General features: G+C 35.3%; 2 protein-coding genes across 4 annotated transcripts in view; one reads left to right on the forward strand and one right to left on the reverse strand.

The window, feature by feature from the left end:
• The first annotated feature begins 944 nt into the window (after window positions 1-944).
• MARS2 (methionyl-tRNA synthetase 2, mitochondrial) lies at window positions 945-11881 on the forward strand. Its single transcript, XM_041737347.1, has one exon. It carries the CDS (start codon window positions 1052-1054, stop codon window positions 2831-2833), a length of 1782 nt encoding a protein of 593 aa, XP_041593281.1. The 5' UTR covers window positions 945-1051; the 3' UTR covers window positions 2834-11881.
• A 137-nt stretch (window positions 11882-12018) lies between these two features.
• BOLL (boule homolog, RNA binding protein) overlaps window positions 12019-27952 on the reverse strand; it is a 56930-nt gene continuing 40996 nt past the window's right edge. The window contains exons 11-13 of one of the 3 annotated variants that reach the window (XR_005985035.1): window positions 22386-22481; window positions 21157-21292; window positions 12019-12223 (exon numbers count right to left, since the gene is read on the reverse strand). Coding sequence is in view for 2 of the 3 variants with exons in the window: in XM_041737348.1 (XP_041593282.1) it covers window positions 22389-22481 (93 nt within the window). In the remaining variant the exon portion in view is untranslated. Of the gene's footprint in view, window positions 12224-20825; window positions 21293-22385; window positions 22482-27952 lie in introns of those variants that run through there. The other 2 variants (XM_041737348.1, XM_041737349.1) reach the window with 2 other exon arrangements.

The following is a 27952-nucleotide window of genomic DNA, read 5'->3' on the forward strand; positions in this document are numbered from 1 at the left end:
AAATAAATAAAATCTTTAAAAAACAAAAGGTGCACATAGATGGAAGTCACTGGTCATCTAGTTCAGTGGTTCTCACACTTCTCGCCATCACCTGCAGAGCTCACTAAGACCTGGATCGCCGAGCCCCACCCTCAGCGTAGGTGGGGGCCTGAGGCCTAAGAATGTGCATCTCTAACAAGGTCCCAGGTGCTGCTAATGCTGCTCTCGTGGAATCACAGTTAGGGAACCACTTCTAGTTGTTAGGTCGGGTTGCAGGTTCACAGGTATCGCACTGCATTTTCATTATTAAGTGAACACAGTATTTCAATGAAAAAAAAAGAAAAAAAGAAAAAAAGGAAAAAGAAAAGGATGGGCGATCATAGACCAAACAGGAGAGTGTTTCCCGAACCTCAGATTAATAGTAATCCAATTCTGGGCTCCGGATGCATCCGCCCCGGCAGAGCCCGGGTTCCATCACTAAAAGCAAACGTGAGAAACCTGCAGGAGAACTGCGAGACCACCTGAGAGGACAATCACTAACGAGTCCTCGGGGCAGTGGGGTCGAAGGCGGATTCCCCCTCGTCCGTGACAGCTCGCTGCACTTCCCCTCTCTGGATCTGACTCGACGCGTAACACAGGTACCTCCTTCACCGATTCACCAAAAATTGTGTTCGGAGGGGACACCTCCCTTACTTGGCCGGTTCTCAATCTGCCCTCGAGCGCGGTAGGTGATTACTTTTCCTCGCTCCCCCCCCCCCGGATCCACCGCTTCCGACCCCCACGCCGGCCGGGCGCCTGCAGAGCGTATCCCTGCCTCACCCCTCGCCCGCCGCAAAGGGCGCTGCGGAAGCCTCGGCGGCGCTTCCGACCTCTCCCGCGCCCTCCCGCCCGCGGCGCCCCCTCCCCGCGCCCTCCGGGACGCGCCCGGCCCCCCCCCCCCGCGCGCACACGCCGAGCGCCCCGCCTCATTGGCTGGCCCGCAGACCGGAAGCGGCCGCGCGCCCCGGCTGCGCATGCGCCCCTCACACGTGCGCCCCCACGCCGCCTCCGCCGCCGCGGCCCCGCCGGCATCATGCTGCGCGTTCGTGCCCTGCGGCTACTCGGCCGCCGGCGGGCGAGCGGGGTCTCGGTCCCGGGGTCCTCCGGCCCGCGCCACTGCAGCTCGGGCCCTCTCGGTGTGCGCGACGATGCCCCTGGCGCCCGCGCCTTCTTCACGACACCCATTTTCTACGTGAACGCGGCGCCACACATCGGACACCTGTACTCGGCGCTGCTGGCGGACGCCCTGTGCCGCCACCGTCGCCTGCGAGTCCCCAGCGCGGCCGCCACGCGATTCTCCACTGGCACCGACGAGCACGGCTTGAAGATCCAACAGGCAGCGGCCGCCGCGGGCCTGGCCCCCGCCGAGCTTTGCGACCGAGTGTCTGCCCAGTTCCAGCAGCTTTTCCGGGAGGCTGGCGTCTCCTCCACCGACTTCGTCCGCACCACCGAGGCCCGGCACCGGGTCGCCGTGCAGCACTTCTGGGGCTTGCTGGAGGCCCGGGGTCTGCTTTACAAGGGGCTCTATGAGGGCTGGTATTGCGCCTCCGAAGAGTGCTTCCTGCCCGAGGCCAAGGTCACCCGGCAGCCGGGCCCGTCGGGGGATGCGTGTCCCGTGTCTCTGGAGAGTGGGCATCCCGTATCCTGGACCAAGGAAGAAAACTACATTTTCAGGCTTTCCCAGTTCCGAGAGCCGCTTCGGCGGTGGCTGCGGGACGACCCGCAGGCAGTCACTCCCGAGCCGTTTCGTCTCGCAGTTCTTCAGTGGCTGGAGGAGGAGCTGCCGGACCTGTCGGTCTCTCGAAGGAGCAGCCACTTGCACTGGGGCATTCCCGTGCCCGGGGACGATTCGCAGACCATCTACGTGTGGCTGGATGCCCTGGTCAACTACCTTACCGTAATTGGCTACCCCAACGCGGAGTTCAGAGCTTGGTGGCCAGCCACCTCTCATATCATAGGCAAGGACATTCTCAAATTCCATGCTATCTATTGGCCTGCGCTCCTCTTAGGGGCCGGCATGAGCCCACCTCATCGCATCTACGTCCACTCCCACTGGACGGTCTGTGGCCAAAAGATGTCCAAAAGCTTGGGTAACGTGGTGGATCCCAGGACTTGCCTCGATCGCTATACTGTGGATGGCTTCCGATACTTTCTTCTTCGGCAGGGCGTCCCCAACTGGGACTGTGATTACTATGATGAAAAGGTGGTTAAGTTGCTAGATTCAGAGCTGGCAGATGCTCTAGGAGGCCTTCTGAACCGGTGCACTGCCAACAGAATAAATCCTTCCGGGACCTACCCGGTTTTCTGCACCAACTGCTTTCCCCCTGCGCCAGGGGTGGCGGGGCCATCGGCTCGCGCTCAGGCTGAGGACTACGCCTTGGTGAACACAGTGGCCGCCTTGCCCAGGCAGGTAGCCGAGCATTACGATAACTTCCAGATCTATAAGGCTCTGGAGGCCGTGTCCAGCTGTGTCCGGCAAACTAACGGCTTTGTCCAAAGGCACGCACCATGGAAGTTGAGCTGGGAGAGCCCAGTGGATGCCCCCTGGCTGGGTACCGTGCTTCATGTGGCCTTGGAATGTTTACGAGTCTTTGGAACTTTGCTCCAGCCTGTCACCCCAAGCCTAGCTGATAAGCTGCTATCCAGGTTGGGAGTCTCTGCCACAGAGAGGGGTCTTGGAGAGCTCATTTTCTTGCCTCGATTCTATGGATATCCATGTCCTTTTGAAGGGAGGAGGCTGGGACCTGAAACTGGGCTCTTGTTTCCAAGACTAGACCAGTCCAGGGCCTGGCTAGTAAAAGCCCATCGGACCTAGAAACTTAGTTCTTAATTGGCTTGTGATAAAAAGGCAAATGTGTTTCTTATTTTGCATTTTCAGGAAAGTTATACTAATGTTTTCTAAAGTGTTGCATCATATGAGCACATAAACCATGTCCCTGTGAAAAGAGGTTTGTCACCTTTCAGGTGCCTACCCCCCCTACTCTTCAGTTTTCTGTACCCATTAACCACTATCCTTTGCACACCAATGTCTCTAAGATGTCTCCAAGGTAAAGATGGGGAAGAGACAACTTTGCTGATACTATTCCTTCTCATTGTGCCTCCTTCCAAGCCACAGTTAATGTTATTTGCCCAGACTACCTCTTATGGCTTTTCATTAGCCTGGCCTCTGCTGGGCAAGTTAGTGGAGAGTGGGGGTTGGAGGCTCCCCTACCTCAGCTTTTACAGAGTAGACCAATTTTGTTATGTATATTGGGTTTCCTATTAAAAAGAGATTTTTTTTATTAAACCTTTAAAAGCCATTGTTCTCAACTAGATGGTTTTTGCCCATGTTTGTATTTTCAGTTCTTAAAACTGTAACTCTGTACTTTGTTAATAGTTTAATAGTTGTGCTTTGTAACATTATACGTCAACCAGTAGATGGCTCCAAAGTCTCAAATAATTACTTGACAATGACATTTCAGAATATTTAGAATAAATCAGTTTTCTGCTTTATAATTATGCAGAATTTAAATTTAGAGAAAAATTTTTATTGCTTTTCTTAAAATAAGGGATAACTGTAGCCACTGCAGTTTCACACAAAGCAATAAAAAGATCAGAATCCTGTTTTTTTCACTACTGAAAAAGGACATTTCCTTTATTAATATTTAGTAATCTAATAAGTAAACTTACCAAATTTGTTTGGACCATCTGTGATAAATTATAAAGCTCTCGAGGTAGTTGGCATGTTAAAAATTTTAAACTTTAATAACATTAAGTTTACACATACGATTTAAGAAATCTGTAAATAGTTCAGAGTGGTTATATTTTTTTTATTTCTTATAATTATGTCACTACATACAGAATTTACTTTTTATTATTTCTTTTGGTCAATCAGAATCTATAATACAAGACAGACATTGTGTGAATAGTTATAAATGTTAATACATTTACTTTCAAGTACTTTTTACTTTTTTTTTTGCTTTCTTAAGTTATTAAAGTTTAAAAGTTTTTGAGTACCTTATTTAGATCTGTTCTGTTGAATTTGTTGAAGTGATGGTGAAGGGAGGAAATGATCAATGCTCCAGGAATCTCAAACTGGATTTAGGGATCTCTCCGAGCCTCCATAAGAGAACATCACAGAGAGATGTTAAGGTATCAGTTTATACAATGACTACAACATAGTAAGCCAGCATTATATGTCATAGGTAATTGGACAGGTAGGCCAGAGTTTAAAAGGAGAACTTGCCTTGAAATATCCACGTTAAGCATGGTAGCAAGCAGAGAGGGCTTATTATGAGGTAAACTATTGTGCTGGTAGTTCCCCCAGATTTATTCTAGGTGCTACTATTCAGCTCCAGTTTCTTTTCATTAATCAATGTGGTGAGAGCACAACCACATTGTTGCTTGGAAACACTGCTTGGGAACATTGCTTAGGAAAGAATCCTTGAAGGCATTCTAAAGGGGAAGGACCATTTCAACAAATGTTCCTTCAGACCTTCCTTACTCTTCATAATGGAATCCTGGGCTTTCCACATGACATATTCTAGTTATCTGCTAGGATTAGTAGGGCTGATGACTCAGGCCTAGAAGGGAGAATAGTATCTGCTAGGGCTGGATAGAGCAGAGTGGTGAAAGAGATGAGATGTGTTTACGCGAATGAACAAAAACAGACTTGGAAAACCGGTGGAATGATAATAACCTCTGCCTTTGAAGTGCTCTTATAGCATTCTTACTGAACTTATCATGAAAGGAGAGACACTCTTCCACTTGAATGTTCCTATGGTCTAGCGCTGGTCAATACACTGGACCTTGGCTTGCTGGGTGTAATGGAGTTCCTTTGTGCAGACTGTCATTTGTACAGACGTTTACCTGGCTACCAGAATATTTATGTTACCCAAGGGCATAAGAAAATAGAAGTATCAAAGAGGACAGGGCATAAATAACATAAAAGACCAGATACTTTGAGTGAGGAAGTGTGGATCTGAGTTACTCAGTAGAAGGTGAACCAGTTGGATTCTCCGTTGGAGGCAGGATAGGTAAAGCAAATAACCTTTGGCTACTTAGTTGATATGTTCAATTTGATCCAGCAGTTTAGGAATGGCAAGTGGAGGATAGATGAAACTTAAAACTGGAGTACATGTACTTCTCAGAGAGGACATCTTGTGGATCCTTTGACAGAAAGGTTAAGCGTCTGCCTTTGGCTCAGGTTGTGATCCCAGGGTCCTGGGATTGAGTCCTGCATGGGGTTCCCTGCTCCATGGGGAGCCTGCTTCTCCCTCTGTCTCTACCTCTCTCTCTCCCCCCCTGTCTCTTTAATGAATAAATAAAATATTAAAAAAAAAAAGAATAGCTATTGAGAATTTTAGCCATACTTAGACTGTCAAAGTAAGGTGAGACAGAAGTACAGAAATTCTGTCCTTGGCTATTAATTGAATTTCACCATTTGGTTGATAGCACGGATTACTCACCATAGATTATTTAAAGTCTGCAGCTCCTCACTTAACAGGAAGGTATGAGATGTCAGGATGTTTCAGGAAACCAAGTGCACCATCTACAAGAAGAAAATTATAGCTCCAAGGAAAGGTGAGCCCTGTCTTCAAGTCATGAAGGATTTTTGGATGAAACATCTGCAGAGGACCTGGAAGACTCACTGGGTAAGCCGGAGGGACAGCTCTAGGAATAACTGAAGTAGATGATGCCACCTTTCTTAGTGTACAGTATGGGGAAAATGGTACTGTTCTCCTTATATACCATTCCTAAGGCCATGCCTTGTGCATGTACTCTTCATTAGTTGACAGTCACTGGTTTGTGGGATTTAAGATGAAGATGAGCCTTCAAAAATTAGTTTATGATTGACTGTTAAAGATTAGAATTTGTTCTTAGTAGAGTCCGTAAAAATATGACCAATTACACATTTTTTCTTGATTAAAATATTTTAAAAAGTGTAATAACTTTTAGTTTAGAAAACATTAAGATAATTTCAATAATTTGGCTTCCTTTGAACTAGCCTAGAAGAATCTTTTGGTTAAAAATTATAAATACTAAAAATATAAAGTTAATAAGAATGTTATACACTTTGGGTTAAATCACTAAAACAGTACAAATAGAATGCGTTTCTTTCAAGCCAGATAAAAAGAAATGTTAATACTCAATCCAACATAAGACAGGAAGGAGAAAAAAGGGCAAAGAAAAATGAAAAATATGGTAAAAGAAAACCTATAATAAGACAGTAGAAATAAGTATAATTACAAATATTTCAGAATTGTAATAAACAGAATGAGCCTTCTGTCAAAAGACAGCAATGTTCATGCTTAGTTTTTTAATGCTTAAATTAAATAGTTATATGTACTTAGAAGGTATATACTTAGAAAATGAGACATGAAGAAACAACAGGCCAAAAGAAATGGCCAAAATAAACCAAAAGAAAGCTGGTATTGTAATATTAGTAGACAGTCTATATTGAGGGAAAACCATTACTAAAGATAAAGTGAGACTTAATATAAAAGGAGTAATGCACCAACAGGTTATAACACTTAGGAACTTGTATGATCTAACAACATATTCTCAAAAGGTAAAAGGGTAAAATTGAAAATAAGAAATGTTCAAGTCTGCAAAAAAAATGAAATCGCCATTCATGAGTTCAGAGAAGCCAGGCAATGAGGAAGTAAAAACTTACACTAGATGTTAGTACTTCAGTCTTTACTGCTCACTACCAAGTGTATCATTGATTACTGTTAAGTGTAGAAAAAAATAAAAATCTTATCGCAGGTATGGTTTTATGACTCTAAAACTTTGACTTTTTCCAAATATGCCTCTGTGAAAATAACTTGCTTTTTAAATAGAAATGCCAGCAAATATACCTATTCAGTAAATCTTCTCCCTTTGGATTATTAAAAGGGGAGAATCCCATGATCATTTTGCCAGATTTTTTCATTGTTCAGTAATAAAGGTGAAGGGAGAGAACCAGTGGTTCTATGTTCCTTGATTGTGTTCTCTCATCTTTTCCCATCAACTCTGAAGTATTTTTCTTTCTCTCCTTAGCTGATGAGAAGTTGGGGCACAGAGAGATTAAGTAATTTGGCTAAGGTTATAGCTTGTAAAACAGAAGAGCCTAGACTCAGACTTGTCTTGATGCCAGAGCTGCAGCACTAACACCACAATCAATCTCACTGAGTATACTAAGGGTACTGTATTATGGGGTTAGAGGAAGCAATATAATCAGAACCAAAGATCTGAAGACCTAAAGTCTAAGTAAGAACCCTTAATTGAAATAGAGCAATGAGTGTTTCAAAATGAGGAATTATTCTTGATCGCTAGATTATGAAATAGATGAGTGCCAAAACAGAAATTTAGAAAAAATACACCTTTATCATGAAATATGTTCTATTTCTCAGTTGCTTTCAGTAGTTTCCTTTATATCCTAAGCCTACTTATGTGTGCTGGTATAAATTGTTAAAATTTTAATAACTCTATAGTCTCTCTTTCTTTTTCCTTAAGATTACTTTCTTATTTCAGAACACTGTTCCAAATTCTTGAATCCAACAATTCTCCTCCAAAGGGAAGTATACTATCGTAAATTTCTGAATCTAAGTATTTTGAAAGTATTTTACTAATAATGTAAGTACACATTAATCTCTAAACATGAAAACATATCAATATTCAAAAGTTTTATTTCAATTGACTATTATAGTAACAAAGCCAGAGAATTTTATTAGAGCTCATAAACACTGAAACTTTTTCATTTCATACATACAGTTTTAGTTTTAATACAAATGAACTTACGAAAAGACTCATCTATTTAACAATTTTAAGTTCTATGAATTTACTGAACATTTATTACTGTATTCTTACAACGTCTTTCCTAATAAGCCTGCAGAAACCAGATTATATGCCCTTTGACTCTAATTATTACCAAAGCAAGTATCACCCCATTAGCTAATGGGCCACCTACTGAATAATTCCTGGTTAGTTATCTCATACACAAGTCAAGGCATGTTCTAATTCCCCCTAATTAGAGATTTTATTAGGAACTGCACAAAATGTCATATTTTACATTTTTAATGAAATGTAGGTATTAGGTTGGACATGGGCTACACCTTGAAGAAATGTGATAAAACCTATGTTTATATAGGTCTCTAAGCTATCATTTAAATTGTATTTTTAAAAATGTATAAAAAAGTATTAAAGTCCTTGCTAACTTGGGAGCCAAGAACACCTCCATCTTTTTTTTTTTTTTTTAAATAATTTCTTCAGAATTAGGTTTAAATCCAAGTTACAAAGTCCCAAGTTAGCAAGGCACGATGGGTGCCTTTTTGGTATTTTTTGCATGTAGAATATGAGTTGTTAATCACACTGGTGTGTTATAAAAAAATATATAGCATTTTTTAGGTTGTCTTTAAAAAATTACTTACTAAAGCAGTTTACAAGGGCTTTCACATTAAGCAAAGAATCTTCAATCCTGAATTTACTGCATTAACTTTTTATATTTAAATTTCTATAAAACTTATTTGCTGGAAACTCCCTACATTTTAAAAAAGTAAACCTTTTATTCCTCAGCTCAGTTTCATTTTATAACTCATCCCTGGAATGTAACTAAATAGAAATCAAGTAACAATGTATAAGAAGCCCATTTTGGTATTACAGAGAAGACTTTAAGCACAGAAATGAATTATTGATAATATGTATGGTTCATTGCACGAAAACTGATGGTTAGATTTTCACACCATTTAAAATATAGAAGGAGTATTTTTTGCTAAATATAAAGGAAAAAAATGTTTATGTCCATTATGACACTGTCTGACCTAGCTTTAAAAAATAATTATTAGTTAATAATCCTCAAACTAGAAAGATTTTTATTTAAATGTTGCCCACATAAAAATCAGCCTCTAGAAGGTAGTTAATTCATAACATTTTAAGTAAAATATTTTTGGATGTAACTGATGTCATTAAATTAGTTTTCTATCCTAAGGAGGATATATGGGACTTCTTCCTTTTTCCATAATCTATGGAGACCATCTAAAAGTAGAGCTATCCTTCTGGGGCACAAAACCCAATATAAATGTATAACTAACTGTGTATAGCTAAGTGTAAAAATTAGGAAATCAACCTGATCTCAGAAAAGCAAAGGAAAAGTAGCGAAAACTTACTGCCTAACATCAAGAGTGGTGAGAAGGAGACTACCAAGGTCAACCAAGTTATCAAAACCCATCATTGGTAAGTCTGTAGAGGTAGCTGTTTTAAATATTCATATGTGAAGGTAGGTTAAGTTTGAGCTCAAGAGTTTTAAATAATTCTCTAAAGATAGACACACAGGGCACAGGCATGAAAATCTAACTGGTAAACATAGGATTGTTGAATTTATTTTCATTTTTCCTTTGTCACAGACATTAGGATGTATGTGTTATTTTAATTGAAAACTGTTCTCACAAACAGTTGTATATAGCCTAAATAAAATAATCCTAAGGTTAACCTTAATGGCCAGCATTTGGATAGTACAGGAACAATTTACTTTATATTAGTATCTTTTAAAAATAATTTGCATAATCAGATACTAATAAAGATTTTAGAAAGTTTCTTTTATGTGTTGCTAAAAATATTTAAGTGGATATATTATATAATTTGCTTTGCTTTGGTACCAAAGTTAGACATGTTAAAAACAAAGACCTTAAATATGATTAGCAAGAAACACATTGAAATTATTAAAACCATCTCAAATTATTGATGTATACTTTAAAATTATTATCCTTTAGATGTTTTCTCCAAAACATCAAAGGAAAAAAATGCTTTTTTGGTAATACTTTTTGTGTTGATTAAGCATTTCCTTTATATATTATCATTGGTCATTTCAGAATCTATGAGGCTAAAGATGAGGGTTTAGTCTCCATATCTCTGTCCATTTTGATATCCTAACTTGCAGCAAAAAAAAGGACGGGACGTTGGTAGTTAAAAGCTAGAACATTTACCTCTTAAAACCTATTACAGCTGTTTTTGCTATTATTGGTATCTTAAGTTCCCTATAAAATAAGAACCAGATATCACAATTTAAGCATAACAGTGTTTGGGGGGTTTGTTGTTGTATATTAATGACTTTCATATTATCTCCATTTTTCTGTAATTTATATCTGGAGAGAAAAATAAAGTAGTCCCATCTTTATAGAATTGAATTAATGTACTGTGAAAGTGCATCATGACCTTTTGGTTAAGTGTAAAACTGCCTAAAATAAATTAGCTAAGAAAAACACTTCAAATAGAAATATTTCTCTGAAGGAAAATGCAGTTACTCTTGGATTCTTGAAACTTACAAAAGTTTCAGAAAAAATAATGCCTTGGTATATACCAAATAAGCCTGAATATCAAATATGGGATTAAAATGAAAATGCCAGACAAGTGGAGTATTAAATAGAATGTTTCATGATATTTTTGCCTACAGCTCTAATTATAGAATACTAGACATTAACACATAGCATGTTACTTTCATAATAAAGGTAGCAAAATAAAATATTCTCAATAGCTGGAGTGGTCTTAGGATGTGCCAGAATAATTTATATAACTATGTTATTACATTTTATTTCTCTACATAGATATTTTAGCCCAGAAACATTTTGGCAATATACCCAAAAAGAAGATACATCAATGGATAATTCATTATTCTTTATGAGGCAAGATAAAAAAAATTAAGTTATAATTGAGTTATCTTCCTAACGTTATAGAAGGTTTTAATATATAATTCTTACTCTTTTCAACAGAAGTGCAAACTAGCTTTAGGTTTTGTAATAGACATGAAATCAAAATAGCGAAAAAAATAAGACTCTTTTCTAGTATTGTGCAATCAAATTTCAATAAATGCTAGATAAAATTACATGTAGTCAGTTTAATTGTTGCTTATTTATCTTACTTTTAATTGTTTTATTATTAATCCAGGCTTGTATATAAGGAATATAATGACATTAAGCAGGCAGCATTTAAAGAAAAGTTGGCATGGCCATTTTTAAATTTTAACCAAGTGTTGCATTTCTTAATCATAAAAAACTTATGTAAGAGCAGCCATAGCGTCTTTGTATTTAAAAGGTGAAATACGATGTTATGGGTTAAGTTCATTCAAAGTTAACGTTTTGAAAGCCTAGAAAGCTCACAAACTAAGACCTGAATGAAAAGATAAAAAGGAATAATAATATTGTCACAGTGTTAAAGGAAAAAAATATGTATTGAATCTGACATGATATATGCAGCGAATGCTTATACCCCTTGCTGAGATGCTATAAGAACCCTTACACTTTTGGTGTGAATGACAAAAGAGGGTCAGAATAGATATAGAGATCTATTTAAGCACGTTTAAGAACAGTGTCTATCTACTCTGGTCATAGTAACTGGTATAAAATAAATGGTCATAATATGACAATTCCAGATATTATATATATAAATGATCTTTACATGTATTAATATCTGTCAAAATTTCTAATGTAAATCTAGAGTTTTATAAAAAAGTATTTTATGTAAGTAAAATATATACAGACTTAAATACAGCAAAGCCAAAATGATGTGGAAGCTACAATCCCATTATCTCCCCAGAAAGATAGTGTTTTTTAAAATTTGCTATATTACAACAAATGGCCTGTTGCTATGTATATTCTGTATATGCCGTGGTTATGTCTACAAATAATGAAACATCTGGAATAAATCTGAAAAATCCAAACACCAAAAATGTTTTTAAGTGCTTATTTACATTATCGTGTTCATAAGATAGCCAGATAATGACAAAATTTTTCAAACTTTCTCAAGGTATTTGTTACTTTATAGAGTTATGACCTTTGTTCTCTTTGTTACAAGTTATAAGTCTGTTATTTAAATGTGTGTGAAATTAATAAAGGAAACCATGATTTTTATCCTGCACCTCCAATGTTCTGGCTACTAAGATTTCTTTTTTTTTTTTTTTCTACTAAGATTTCTTTAATGCCCTTAAGAAAGCTAAATCATCTTACATTAGGCACATCCAAACCCCTCATATTTGTTACCAGACCGCACGTGGGGCCAGCTGTTTTCTATTATTGGATAAAATAGTTATCTAAGACTCTACTTAACAGAATCAGTAGAGGAAGATGGAGTAAGAATTGAATCCTCTGCTCTGAAATCTTTTCTAGGATGAAAGTGGGCTTCGAGAATATCGAGGTTTCAAACCTACAGATGAAGGCTGAGAAAAGCTTCTTCTCACAGAATATAACCTTGGTTCCTATTAAGAGATTTAAAGAAAATTAGGGTTTTAATGCATTTTAAATGGCTCTTATTTTACAATTAAGGGAAAGTTTTAGAAAATATTATTAACTGGGCCTCTATTCTGAGGAGAGGTGTGCTTTAGGAAATTCCCACTATAAATAGTGGGCTACCTTAAAACCTGTTGTATCCTTGGGCTATAACAAAGACTAACTACAAAGGGTCTGAGAATGGCCATATCTAATGGTATTTCTGAATTATTAGGTTATACTTTGTCATCCCTGAACTTTGGTAAAGATATGTTTCAAAGAGATTTATGTACTTAGTAATATATAAAATTAGTCAGATTTTATGATTGAGATAGCAACTATCCAGAGAAAATTGGAATTATTAAACTGTCATATTAATAATACTATTTTGTCCTACTGTTAAGTAAAACATCCAATGAATAGACTCTTGTGTTCCAACAGATGATTTTTATTTGATCCACTGCTGAGCATAACGATAGAAGATACTGCTTTCCTCAAGGTAGTTAAGAATAGGAAACTTTCAGCTAAGATGTTTTTATAATGAGTAAATGCCTACTTCAGAGCCTCAGAGTTTAGCCAAATTCTTTTGCCTAAAAATCTCTTTTGTTCTATCTGCTTTAAATTGTCTGTGTCTGAATATTGTGATTTGAGAAGAATGCATTAATCAAGCTTGAGTTTATCTAATAAAGCTGATTAAAACTTTAGAAGTAGTATGAAGGCTAAATCAGTTGCCCAGCCTGAATCTGACTACAGAAATTTAATGCCAGTGTTCAAATACTTCTTCTAAAAACTTAAAAAGCAACTTACATAGTTAGGGGAGATGAACTGAAACTTCTAAGATAAAAGGTAAAATTTCTCTAAAGAGGCATGGTTGATTATATATTGTGCTTTCTGTGACATGGGCACAGATGTCACTCCACTGACCTAGCAAGACTCGGAGCATGTCTCCTAACAATGTAACAACTTGCCAAAGCTATAGAATAGGTGAATTATCAGGATTAAGTCATAAAAACAATAGGTAATTTTATGGCGTATCAAACCTAAATGCTTCTAAGGTTAAAAGTGTTTTTAAATTGTGGGGTTACACAGAGAGTTTATTCACATCACTTCAGGATAATTTGGGAAGGTACAAAATAGTCTAACCAGAAAAGAAACATAAGATAGAAGTTAAAAATAGTTAACAAAAACAGTGTTTGAGAAAATTCACTCCAGTGACATTAGGCGGTATGTAACCTTAGGCACTGTTAAAACTTTTAAGCTAAGGAGACTTTAGTGGGCAGTTATGATAATTATGCATTTATCTTAGAATCACACATTTTATCAGTATAAATAGTGGGATGAGTTTGGCCTCTGTATTAGGATGTAAAAAAAGAAAACTAGAATAGCCCTTTGTCAAAATAGCAAACAGTACATGGAGGGTCTGTACAAAGACTGATAAATGCCTGCACTGCAGTTACTAGCAAGAAGAATGGAAAGAAGAAGAAAAGCAGCGAAAGGTTTGTTTTTGTTGGTGGGCTTTATGCTTCCAATAATACACGGAAATGTGTGATGTTCTCAAAATATAGAATAAATGGCACCACCTCTAGGTATCTGTTGATATCAGAGGGTTTTAAGTTTTCAGAGATAACTTGAAAGGCCCTTCTCATCTTGTATTTCCCAGAATACTGAAGTACACAGCACTTTTAAAGAACATTTCTGATTAACAGTCTAAAAAATTAAATTCTGTTCCCACTGTTTTGGTTAAGGAAATTGTTCATACTTCAGTTACTAGCTAAAAGCATGATTCAACAGTTTCATGTTTATCATAATTTACTTTAGATTTGAAATATTTTCTGATCCTGAGTCCCAGATGCTTAAGGGATTAGAATAGACATTTTGTGTCTAAGATGTAACTTGTATATGATTCAACAAAAAGTGGTCCATAACTCTTGGATTGGACAAAAATGATCTCCGAAAAGTTTTGTGTTCTTTAAGGATCTTCTCCCTCTCAGCTCCTCTAGTCTCTAGAAATCACTTGCCTCCCTACTGGTGAAATTTATTAGTAATCAAAAGTCTGGGTTCTGCCACTTAATAGGAATGTCATTTTGGGCAATTATCTCATTCTTTCTAAGCCTCACTTCTCTTATAAAAAGTTGCCTGATTATTTTATTTTTTATTTTTTTATTTATTTTTTTGCCTGATTATTTCTCACATATATTAAGTGGGCAAAATGAGATAATATGTGTGAAGAGCTTGTAAATTTTAACGTGCTATAAAAATGAGGTGTTATTTCTTGCTTTGAAATAATACAGTAAGCAAAAATGATAATTGAAGCAAGACTTTATAGCAAATTATCGACAGTTAATACAATTTTTATAAGGAATATTACAGACTTTAATCATTGAAGACAATGATCAAATCAAAGCTTTTCTTGAGAACTACTTAGTTATTATATAGCAAATTTAGTTACAAGGTTAAATTACCAATGTTTTAAGACTAATACCTTAATATAGTATTCCACAGTTTTAGTTTTTAGTTTTCAAGTTAATATGATTCTGTGATTTCATGTTTATAGCGTAGGGAAATAGGCTTAGACCTAAACACAATTCAATTTATATGTATATCAAAGTTTCAGTGGCTAAACCAGAAATAAAGCTTCAAGGAATAAAGTAATAGAGGAATTCAGGCCTATCCCTTAAAGTTTAATCCCTTAAAGTTTAAACCCTTTCAGACTATACTTTTTGATCCCAATTTAATGTTACATTCATTTTGTAAAATATTAATAGTGTTACCAACATTTCAATTTCCCATGGACAGTGTAGGTTTATGCCTTTATTAGAATTTTATTTTTGAAAAACAGTCTGAATAGAATGATTTTATAGGTCTATTTATATGATGAACTTCTTTATTAGTTAATAAGTGCATATTTCAAATATTATATCATTTAAATTATTTTTAGTGCCCCCTTTCAGTCTCAGGTATCCTGATTTAATGATGAATATATCATTCCTGCATATAGTAAAAACCTGGAGCAAAGATTAGAAGATCGAGAACTTTCTGACTTCTACAAAGAACAGAAGTGAAAGCAGAACTTCGTATGATTGTTAAGATGTCAGAGGACCTTGCGCATAGGTAAACAGCCTTGATTTCTATAAAGGTAATCAAATCAAGTCTGTCTGCTGCCCATCAGTGAAGTTAGGAGTGAGATTCAAGAGGAAATAAGTGCTGGAGAACAAGACTCCTTATTCTGATTCCAAATAACCGTATTTCAGAAAAGGTTAGGCTAATATTCATATTGGGAGTTGGCAAATCTCTGAGTATATATTTATTTCAGAGAAAAAAATGTAGTTACATTCTTAAACATGACCCTATTCAGGCAGACCCTAATTATAAGTTTGTCTTATTATAATAGAACGAGCTGTACTTTATTAACTATAGAGACAAGATTCTTTTGAAACTGCATGACCTGAGATTAAAGCATGTCAGTGAAAACTATATTGTTGGTTACTTTTACCTACAGATATGAATATATTTAATTTGAAAGATGTTTAATAAAGACCAAGTAGATGATTTATTTGAAGAAATGATCTTTAGAATGAATTTTAGATATTTTCCCAAATAATTTATCATTTAGAAGAAAATAGGAAAGCTGAATTTTTGTATTGGGTATACAACATTTAAGCAAAGGTGACAGTGATTTAGACAGTAGTTTTCAAGAAGCAAGTGATTAAATAAATGAGTTGTATAGTGTTAGGTTTATATACTAAATCAGAGAATCTTTAAAATAAGTTTTTAACTTCAAAAATACCAATCTGTTAAGTGCAATACAGAATGTCTGTATTTCATAATAATCTAGGGTTGTACCTATGAAATCCTTTGAGGAAACAGGATAGTCTTTTTGAAATCAAGAATAAGACACAGATGTACAAAAAAGACGTGTACTAGCTAAAATATTCTCTCTAGTTGTATCTGCTCTTTAGCAATTAGACACAGAAGTAACTCTCTGCCTGATTATCATCTTTTAAAATTTCATTTTATAATAATTATAATATATAAAGCAAAAGAAACTGAAGATTAAAAGGATATAACATTTCATGTTAAGCAAAAGCTATCTTGATTTTCTCTTTTTTCATACTTCCAAAATGCTCACTCTGTTATTGGAAATCACTGAGAAAAATGGAGCTTTAAGACTACCAATAAGCTCAGAAATGAAAGAAGGAAAAAGCTGTGAAAACCAAGGATGACACTCTCTTAAGCATGAACTAGCTGCTTTTAAGCTGGATTCCTTAAGTCAAAACCTCTTTCCCCACATTGCCTGATTTTTCTTTCAGGTTAGATTATACTGTTAGAAATTCTACCAAATTGGATTGTTTGGTTTAATGGGAATTCTCTTTTATCCTGTTCTTAGGCAAGTTGAGGCAAGGAAAGATCCTTTATTTCTCTCTCGCTTTTATTTCCAAAATCTGGAACTCAAGTTAGTATTATTAGATTTTGTATTTAGTCCAGTGTAGATCTTTTGTAGGAATATCCTGTGAATTTCAACATCATTAAATATGGTTGGAATGGGGCAAACTCTCCAAAATTAAGTATTCTTGATTGTATTTCTTTTCTTTTAGTTTAGAGCCACATTTGAAAATGAAACCAGAGATGACTGCATAATGACTACACAGTAAATACCTTTAAACCCTATCATTTTAAGTCCAAGAAAGTTAATTGAATTGGGTAGCTAAGAAAAGAATCAAGGTCTCTAAAAATTTGGAGAAATTCTATTCAAAATAGAAAGTAGAAGTACCTCAGAATGCTAATAGCCAGAATGGGGAAAAACCAGATGGAGGTCTTTCTCATTGTTAGCACACTTTTGTTATTGTTGTTGTTTTTTAATTGATTCAAACAAGAAGGAAATGGTAGTCAGAAAACAAGTTAGAAAGTAGATATTGAGATGAATAGACAGGGGATTCTTTCTAGATTGAAAGAGGACAACTAGTAGGCTTAAGGGAATTCATGGGACATGAAGAGTAACAGTTTTGATTTTTAGCTTGGAATTTCCAAAAAGAACTTTTTATAGTACTGAAACCTATTATTGACAAAGATTTAGAGAAAATGCCACATAACTTGCTAATGGTAAGGGGAAGAAAATAAATCTTAAAAACTTTTGAGACATTTATTTTGAAGCTTAGATTTTAGAGCAGAAACTTGACTCTCCTTATAAAACAAAATAGCAAGAGAAAAAAAATTACCATCTTCTCAAAAGTGTTACTTTCCCCAAGAAATAAAAATTCTCTTAGGTATATTTTATCCTTTCTACTCCTTGAAGGAAGAAATGAGGAAAATATAAGTCTAATCAAAGGACATTCTTTTTAGAAATTCTCTCTTTAGGTCTGGAGGTATACCGGAATCTTGTAGGTATATCTCAAAGTACGGTGAGGATCTAGAACTCCCAAATTTTCTCTGATGTGGAATAAACACCAATAAATAAGAAGGTTGAAGTGAGGGAAAAAACTCTTAGTAGGGAAGGAAGGGGAGTGATTTAGTTCCTAGTAGATAGAGAGGCAGCTCCTCAAATCCTTGTTTTCCAAAGGAAAGAAGTACATCAAGACATTTATGACTCCTCTTTAGAGAAATACTAAATGACATTTACTCATGGGGTACATACCTTGACAGAAGTGCAAAACTGAGGTTAACAAATACTAACTTCATTAAGAAAATTATGTACCAAAATAATAGTAAAAAGTATTGGCTTCTTTTAACTAAGAAATACATATCAAATGTGGAAAACTGACAAATCAGTAGATGGAAAAATTTTTAATTACATGTCTTAAAAATACGTCACATGTCAACATGGTATTACTCACTAGCTTAAATAAAATTTTTAATGACTATTCATGTTCAGTTTGGCTTGATACTATCTTAGTTGATACTATTTTAAGCAGCATACCTAAAAAGAATGGTAAGACTAGAAAACCCTAATCTAATTTAAAATTGATGTCTGCTATTTTATTTTGCAGATCCTGACAGGTCAGAAAGTAGGTATCAAGATAACTGTATATAGAAAACTGAAGAAGGATTCTATCAAGTGGAAAGGCCAAAAATGACAATGTGTTTTGAATGGCACTTGATTTCTGAGACTAATCATGAGAATGCAGGAAATATTAAAAACTTTATGAAATACATAAAGCAAAGAGACAAAAACACATATAGCAGGTCCAACAAATAGCAGTAACTGTAGCTGGCTAATCAGAGTGGTACTCAACGTGGAAGGACAGAGCTGATAGTATATTTTTGGGAATTTACGCACAGGAATGAAAACACTGAAGAGAGTTGAAAGAAACAGCACCAATTCTGACGATTATGCCCATCATTTGGAAAATTTTGCTCCTTTCCCGAGAGTCTTTAGAGATTTCAGAATACATTTTAGTCAAAGTATAGATCTAGGGGCCAGCAATTTATTATTTTAACAATAGAGCATGTTGAAGCATGATATCAAGTTGGATTGGATGTCCCTGTAAAGTCTTTTCTAGTCCTTTGATTCTATATTTTAATACTATCTAAGCACTACTTCTGGAAAAGATATAAATTTTTTTTATGTATATGACCCTAATTCATTATTTTAGTTAAATATAGCATAAATCCATAAAACACATTCCCTACACCTAGGAGTTATGTATAAATTTGTTTGAAAATATTGTACTGCCATTATTGGCAGAAATGTATAAAGCAGTTTTAGAAACGAAATCATACCTCTTTTTCCTAAGCTATCTTCTGAAATCAGCTGACAGGAAAAGAAGTTAAGGTCTTAGTTTTCCAAGATCCTTTATCTTTTGATATGCTACCATCTTTCTATCTTGATTGTATTAGAGATTTTGGGAAAACAGATTGCAAAGTTACTACTTTCTGATTGGTACATGTACTATTATTTATATTATCCATTTCACTAACACATTGAATTTCAGATATCTTCAGATTGGCCTTTCAAAATGGGAGCTAGGTAAATAAAAACTTTTCAAATTTATTTATGGAAGATATACTACAAAAAAGAAAAAATAAAATCGGCTTTACTTACTTTTTGTAAGAATTTTTACCCTTTCATTTCGTTTTTAGAAGTAACATGTAACATGTCTGGTCTATCAGGCTAGGCCATAAAGAAAGTTGATGACGTTCTCCATATATATAGGTTGACAATAAATTCTTCAGTTTTAATTAGCTTCTCAAAATAAAGCTAAATTCTAAGAAAATGTATATGTATGAATTATATATATGTATGTGTATATAATGTGAATATGTATATAATTTATACATTACATATATAAATATGTATAGTGTATGTGTGTATGCATATAATCTATACAGCTCTGTGGAAGAAACACACTTGGGTATCAATTATTATCAAAATTCCTTATCTAATAATACATCATTAACTTTTATTAACAGTCCAGGATTTGTTTAGCATCATGTTTAACATTTTGAAAATCAAAACAGTAACTTTGTTCTCAAGGACAGTGCTATTAAAAGATCTCTAACATCAGTGGTTAATAATGTTTACTTACAGAACAAAAACTTGAAATTTCTTTGTGGGACTTATTTATTTATGTTTCTAAAAACTGAGAATAATTAATGTACATGGGATACTTGTATGCTAGTATATAATCATATAGTCCCGCTCTACTCATGAAACCACTTGGATGGCAAACATATTCATTATGGTTTCAAAAAAACCACTCTCTTTGACTCACCAGGAAAATCTTTGGGATCTAAGTCCTCTCATTTCTGCTTTGCTGTTCAACATGTAATACATTTGGGGATGGAAAAGGGGAAAGGAAAGATAGATTTATTAGGGTAATGCCAATATTTATGGATTTTCCTCTTCTTTCCTAAAATTAGGAAGTCAGTAAAAGAACTGCAAATGAATGTACAATGGATTTTTAAATATTACAGTAACTTTAGTGATTAAAAACACTTAACCTCTGTTCTGTAACTTTTGAACAGTGGCTTTTCCTTCCCACCTGTTTTCCAATTTTATAATAAGAATTAGCTTTAGAATCAGAATTTAAAGTTTTCTTTTGTTGTGAGAAATAATTTTGCTTTTTATGAAAATAATTATCTTTTTAAATATTAATAACATCTATAATTGAATATATTGGTAACTATAAGAAGAAAAGTTCAAAAGATTAAAGCATTCAGAGAACACCAAAATACAATGGAGTATCAGTCAGTGTTATGGAATCATGTCAGAGGTGAGCTCTTATTTTATCAAAATAATTCTAGTAGGTGATCCATATTATATAAATTTTGATATCAAATGGCTTATAGGAAGGCTGCAGTGTTATCACAAATATGAGGGAAAAAGTTTAATGTAGTCAAATTAATCACATGAAAAAGTAAGAACACTGATCATGTTGAATTGTTTCTAATATTTGGAAAATGTTATAAAAAAAGAAGTATAAACATTACTCAAAGTTTGAAATCCATGGCAGAAGCAGAATTAAATAAGGAGTATCAGTAACAAATAAATAAAAACTTAGACAAAAGCATATTAAATGACAAGAATAGTAAGTAGTGGAATTGAATCATTAAGATCAAATGTACTTATCCTAAAACGCATGAAAGTATTAAAATTCTATTAGAAAGGCCTCTTATAAAAAAAAGGCCTCTCATCCCAAATATTAAAATAAATAGCAAATACTATTAAACATTACTTCTAAAGGACTGAAAGGAAAAGAAATAACACAAAGCAGAGAATATGAGACACCTCACTATTACCAATGTGGTTATTATTTATGGAATGGATTAAACATGTAGAAAATGTCACTACAGTTAGATTAACACATAAACAAACCAACATGCCACAACTACCTAAACAGTTTTGTAGAACAGCTGAAAAAGCAAATTTCATCAAATTTAGACAGCTTATAATGGAATAAATAAGTATGGCGAGGTATTAACTAACCCTAAGTGTCACAACGGGCAGCTTCTAGCCGGTTCGTTGAAGCTGTATCTCGGCCACACAAGGATCATTGGACAAGAAATCAGTTGAGCTGGACTAGAGCTGCCCAATTGTCTTAATAATGAATGCTCCACACTGTCTGTTAAGCAAAGAGAAAAAATACAGATCAGAAAGACTGAACAGGAAAGAAAAAGAACAAGTTAGGGTAGATAAATATAGGACATTAATGAACATTTACTCAATATTTGCAGAACATGTACACTAATTAGAGTGTTAAGAAGTGAGACACTAGAGATTAAGGAGGGCTCCAGAACTCAGGAAAGATGTGCTTCCTGCTCTCTGAGAGCTTACAATCTATTTTAGACAATCTCTAATCTAGTGTCACAGTACAATGCTTAGTATATAAAAATAAGGAACAGGTTAACACAGAAACAAGTGAGTTAAAACATTCCTTCTATTTTTGAAAACATTATTAGGTGAGTTTTAAAAACATGCTTTTAAAAGGGAGTGGGTTTGGCAGAAGGCTATTTAGAAAGCTGTTCAAAATCCAAAGGGTACCTTCAACCTGGCAATGGTAGGGAAGCCATATAATAGAGTAATTCCATGTATCTGTGTCATCCTGAGATTTCTTTGTGTGTGTGTTAAGATTTAGTTTGGGTCAAAGAAACACCTGGTTGCTACTATCTTTTTGGCACTTTGAGTGTTGGTCAGCTACTAATTTAGGTAACCAAGCTGTCCCATGACATATTTTTAAATTTTAGATAGGTTCAAAATTTTCCATATTTGTGCCAGTATCTCTAGAGAGCAGTATTGTCTGATAGAACTTGTTGATGCAAAAGTTCTATATCGACACTGTCAAATATGGTAGCCACTAGCCACACGGGGCTATTTAGCACTTAAAATGTGGCTAGTTGCACTTGAGGAACTGAGTTTTAAATTTCATTTAATTTGAATAAATTTAAAATTGAAATTGGCCTTTTGTGGCAAGTGGTTACTATATGGGGGACAGCGTGACTCTAAGGGTTCAAGATCATCTCGTTTGTTAAACTCTAAAGACTGGGCTGGTTTTCTCTGGCTTGTTCAATACTGTCCAATACCACTCAGTATTGTTCATTGCTTTATTCTCAATATCCAGAATACTGGCTAGCACATGGAGGTACTCAATAAATATCTGGTAAACGAATCAAATTTTTGGTAATTATACAGCTATTCAAGCCTGGTTAGCTACTCACAGCTTATTGGCAATATGCTCTCGTACTCTCAGGAAAAATAGAGAAGTGAAGCCAAACTGTTCTATGTAAGTGGAATTGCTTGAAGACTTCATATGTCTAGAGAGAACAGGAGCAGTCTTGCTTCATTATAGCTCAAAGAAAAGAACTAGAAATAGTTGTATATAAATAATTAAGGTTGATAAATATGGGAATACTGAAGGAAGGATATAATATTTAATGGTAAGGAATTTGGAAAGGATGTGGATAACAGTTGATGAGGGTGATTAAGAAGGAAAAAGTTACTTCAGATTAAAAAAGACTAAATTCAGATTGTATTCATGACTGAAGGATGGAAACTGAGAGAACTCTTGAAGAAATCCATAGTAATCTGGTTAGGATATAATACAGCTTAAAAAGGATTTGGTAATGGAAAGACAAATGATATACTATTTTTATGAAGTTAGTGAGCTGAAAAAGGCACATAAAATAAGTAGGCCATGAAGTATCAGAAAAATCATTGGTATTGTTTTGATTTTAGGAACATGAAAAGGTTTGGATTTTGAAAATAAAATGTAAAAAACTGTGTATTCCTGATTTTGAGTTAGAGGAGGGAGTGACCACTCATTCAGGTTTTTGTTGTTGTTAAATTAGGAAGAGAATCAGAGCACTAAGGTCAGATTTCCTATTAAACACTATTAAAGTGCAGCAGAAAACAGGAAAACTCCCTTATAAAATAGTTTACAGGGCAAAGGGAATCATGCCAGGATTAGTAGTTGGTAAAAGAAAAATTATTATACTTTTAAAAGAGATACTGAAAACTCAAACTGAATGTAAGGAAAGAGAATGACATGTGAGAATTAATAAAATTTGAACACAGGCTGTTGACAGTATTAAAGAGAATCTAAGAGGACAAGAACTAGGACAAGACCCTTGGAATTTGGCCAAGTCATCAAATCTTGGCAATAAATCTTACATGAGTAGTCTGAATAGGTCTCAATACTGAAGGAACAATAATTTCATATGGAATGAAAAAGACACCCCTATGTTCTTCCTTCTTGCCTTTCCAAAACAGATAAATTTAAAATATCATTAGTGAAGTATGTAACATAATGAGCTTGTTATCATATATCCTTAAAGTAGGGGATGATGTTATCCAAAAAAAGTTTAGGAAACAATTGTGTAAGGGATTAAGATTTGATGAGTTCTTATGTTGTGAAAAAGAAGATGCTGATCCAAGTAATCTGTGTGCTAAGGGGAAAGAAAGAAGATTGAGTAAAATGAGAAAAAATGTCCAATTAGAGGAAATTATAGACTCAGAATGCAAGGGAATTAAGTACTCAAACTCAGAATGGAAATACATTAACTAGATATGCAAATACAATGTGCCACACAATGAGATAGCTTTCCCCTCATAAAAGAAGCATACATTGGCTTAGAATACTGTATCATCTAATATCTGTCTTTGCACATTCATTAATAAATATCTCAAATTATCTTTAGCCACACTTATCCCCACAATGATTAACTGTTTTGGATGGTAAGAACTTATGCAAGACAAATTTAAATATTAAAGCAGTCCAGAGACCCAGGGTCAAAAACTCATGTTAGGTTAAAAAGAAATAATTAAAAATGGAAACATAGCAAAGCATTTGTACTGTATTTTACATTATACTTTACAAGAATGCCTGGGCTCAGCAATGGCTCACCCAAAAGTTGTGAAATTATGGCTTCAGGCCAAGTCTGGCCCATCTTTTGTTTCTGTAAATAAAGTTTTACTGGCACACAGTCAACTCATGGTTTATATTTTATCTGTGGTGGTTTTTATGCTACAAGTATCAAATAGTTGAGATAGAGACTGTGTACCCTCAAAGCTAAAAATATTTACTATGGGGCCCTTATATAAAGTTTGTTGACCTGACCCTGATTTAACCTGTTCAGGCTGCAAATAAATTTTCAGGCCAAGAACTTCTGATAATCTATGAAAGAAAACCTTAATGAGATGCCTTAAATTTAAAGAATGTATATACTCCACATTTTATGGAAATAAATGATCACCAACCTCAAATATATTGGATTCACTTTGATTAAATGGAAGTCAAAATCAGACATTACAAGCTTAATAGAAACCTTGAGAGAAACCAAGCTATTGAAACTAATGTTTTTGAGACTACAAAGAACAGGATTAACTAGGCACATGTTTAGATATATAAGATTAGAGAGTATCTGGGCACTAGTTACCAAAATGTTTAAGTTAAATCTTTAACTTACTCTATGTTTTACCATCAGAAATTGAGTTTTCTGTCTCTACAAAAGCACCGAAAACTATCCTGTAATATTGAAGTTTGTTTCTAGTATTTTCAAGGCCTTGACCTTTTAACAGAGACTATTAGTGATTTTTAAATAGAAAACTACATTCGTTAGGATACTTGTAGAAAATTGTGTTTATTTAATGTGGTAAACTGTATTTGCAATGTCTGGTTGGTATTCCTTGTCAATCTTCTTCCTGTATGCTTATCTAGTTAGAATAGCCTCAACCAGTATAGAAGACTTAAAAGCTCTTACAATTAGGGATATGTGGCTAAAGACATTCCTCCTTGCAAAAATTTAAGTTAAAAATGAAATAAAGTGACTCTAACACAGAGGCAAACTTTTTGTTTTTTAATTTTTGTTTCTTCTCTCTCTAACATTATAGGTACAAGATAGATTTTCATAAATAGTTGCAAGAAGTTATGTTTTTGTGTATGTGTGCCATGGACTCCTTTGGCAGTATACAGAGGTATATGGAACCCCATTTCAGAACCATGTTTTTAAATGTAAAATATATAGTATTATAAAGGAAACAAGTTATACTTTAATACATTTTTATCCACAGTCTTTTTAGGGGGGTATCTTTGGACCAGATTAACTTTAAAACTCAATGCAGAATCTTAGTAACTCTTTTCCTTGAACTCAAATATTAAATGTGAATGATTGGAGGTGATTATTCTATAATACCATTATGAAATCAGTATGTAACTTTTTTGCTACAAAAGTTCATGACAACATAGAGACCCCACATAGTCAGCATTAACATTTCAAGTATAAAAAGTGACATTAATATTCAGTTTGGCTGTCTTAATGCAAAATGAATTGCCATTTGTGTAGAAAACACAAAATTTCACCAATTATACATTGTAATGAGTAAATATAATATGTAATATGTGTATTATGTATAATACACATTATTTTTTAAAGAAGGTGTAAGTACAAAGAAAAGAATGTCACAATTATTACAGTATAATTATGGACTAATAGGAAATAATTATTGACAGTATTTCGATGTTTATTTTTATATGGGGCACATCCACAACTGATTATACTACTGAACATAGCAAATCAGTAATTAAAGAATAGATTAGAACCTGAGTACCTTAATAATTAAAAAAACCCAGGCTTTATTTTTTAGAACAGCTTTAAGTTCATAGCAAAAATAGGTCAGAAAAGTACAGAGTTACCATACACTCCCTAACCCCCCCCCCCCCCCCCCCCCGCCATACATGGGTAATCTCCTCCATTAATATCTGGCAGTCAGAATGGTGCATTTGTTACAACTGATGAACCTACACTGACACATCATACTTACATAATTACCCAAGGTCCATAGTTTACATTAGGATTTTCTCATGGTGTTATGCATTCTGTTCTATGGGTTTTGACAAATGTATAATGATGTGTATCCATCTTTATACTACCTAAAAATTCTCTACACTCTATTCACCCCTCTATTCCTCACCCCCTAGCAACCACTCACTTTTTCACTGTATCCATAGTTTTACCTTTTTCTAAATGTTACATAGTTGAAATCATATAGTACATAGTGTTTTCAGACTGGCTTCTTTCACCTAATAATATGTATTTAAGGTTCCTCCATGTCTTTCATGGCTTTATAGCATATTTCTTTTTATTGCTACATAATATTCCATTGTTTGGATGTACCACAATCTATTTATCCCATTCATTTACTAAAGGACATCTTGGTTGCTTCTAAGTTTGACAATTATGAATTAAGCTGCTATAAACATGTTTGCAGGTTTTTAAAAATTTTTTTATTTATTTATGATAGTCACAGAGAGAGAGAGAGAGAGAGAGAGAGAGAGAGAGAGAGAGAGAAAGGCAGAGACAAAGGCAGAGACATAGGCAGAGGGAGAAGCAGGCTCCATGCACCGGGAGCCCGACGTGGGATTCGATCCCGGGTCTCCAGGATTGCGCCCTGGGCCAAAGGCAGGCGCTAAACCGCTGCGCCACCCAGGGATCCCTGTTTGCAGGTTTTTGCTTGCACACTTGTTTTCATCTCATTGGGTGAATGTATGAAAGTGTGGTTAGATTCCATGGTAAGTATATGGTTAGTTTCATAATGAACTTCCAAACTGGTTGTACCATTTTGAGTTCTACCAGCAATGAATGAGAATTCCCATTGCTCTACATCCCTGTCAGCATTTGGTACTGTCAATGTTCTGGACTTTTGACATTGTAATAGGTGTGTAGTGGTATCTTGTTTTAATTTGCAATTCCCAGGATGCCTGAGTGGCTCAGTGTTGAATGTCTGCCTTTGGCTCAGGTTGTGATCCTGGAGTTCTAGGATCGAGTCCTGCATCAGGTTTTCTGTGGAGAGCCTGCCTCTCCCTCTGCCTGTGTCTCTGCCTCTGTCTCTCATGAATAAATAAAATCTTTATAAAAAAATTTTGCAATTCCCTAATGACATACAATGTTAAGTATCTTTTCATATGCTTATTTGCCATTCGTATATCTTCTTTGGTGAGGTGTCTATTAAGGCCTTAGCCCCATTTTTAAATCAGTTCATTATTGTTCAGTTTTAAGAATTTTCTGTATACTGTAACATTTATCAGATATATTTTTGTTTTCTCTCAATCTATGGCTTGTCTTTTCATTTTCTTGACACTGTCTTTCACAGAGTTGAAGTTTTTAATTATAATGAAGCCCGACTTATCAATTATTTCTCTCATAAATCATGCCTTTGGTGTTGTATATGAAAAAGCCATTGGTGGGCTGCCTGGGTGGCTCAGTAGGTTAAGCGTCTGCCTTCAGGTCAGGTCATGATCCTGGAGTCTTGGGATCAAGCCCTGCATGGGGTACCTTGCTCAGTGGGGAGTCTGCTTCTCCCTCTACTTCTGCCCCTCCCCGCTGCTCATGCATGCACGTACATTCACTTTTTCTCTCTCTCTCAAATGAATAAATAAAATCTTTAAAAAGTCATTGTCAAACTTATGGTCATTTAGGTTTTTCTCCTATGTTATTTTCTGGAGTTTTACAGTTCTGTGTTTTACATTTAGATCTGTGATCACCTTTGAACTAATTTTTGTGAGAAGTGTAACACCTGTGTCTAGATTTACTTTTTTGTATGTGAAAGTCTGGTTGTTCCAGCATCATTTGTTGAAAATATTATCTTTTCTCCATTGTATTGCATTTGCTTCTCTGTCAAAAATTAGTTGACTACCTATGGGTCTATTTCTGGGCTCTCTATTCTGTTACATTGATTTATTTGTCTGTTCTTTTACTAATATCACATTGTCTTACTATAGCTTTATAGT

Source organism: Vulpes lagopus, chromosome 22 (assembly GCF_018345385.1).
Source record: "Vulpes lagopus strain Blue_001 chromosome 22, ASM1834538v1, whole genome shotgun sequence".
NCBI classification, from domain to species: domain Eukaryota; kingdom Metazoa; phylum Chordata; class Mammalia; order Carnivora; family Canidae; genus Vulpes; species Vulpes lagopus.

What these genes read in the sequence shown, in the direction of transcription:
- MARS2 (XM_041737347.1), top strand. Translation starts at nt 1,052, where the DNA reads ATGCTGCGCGTTCGTGCCCTGCGGCTACTCGGCCGCCGGCGGGCGAGC.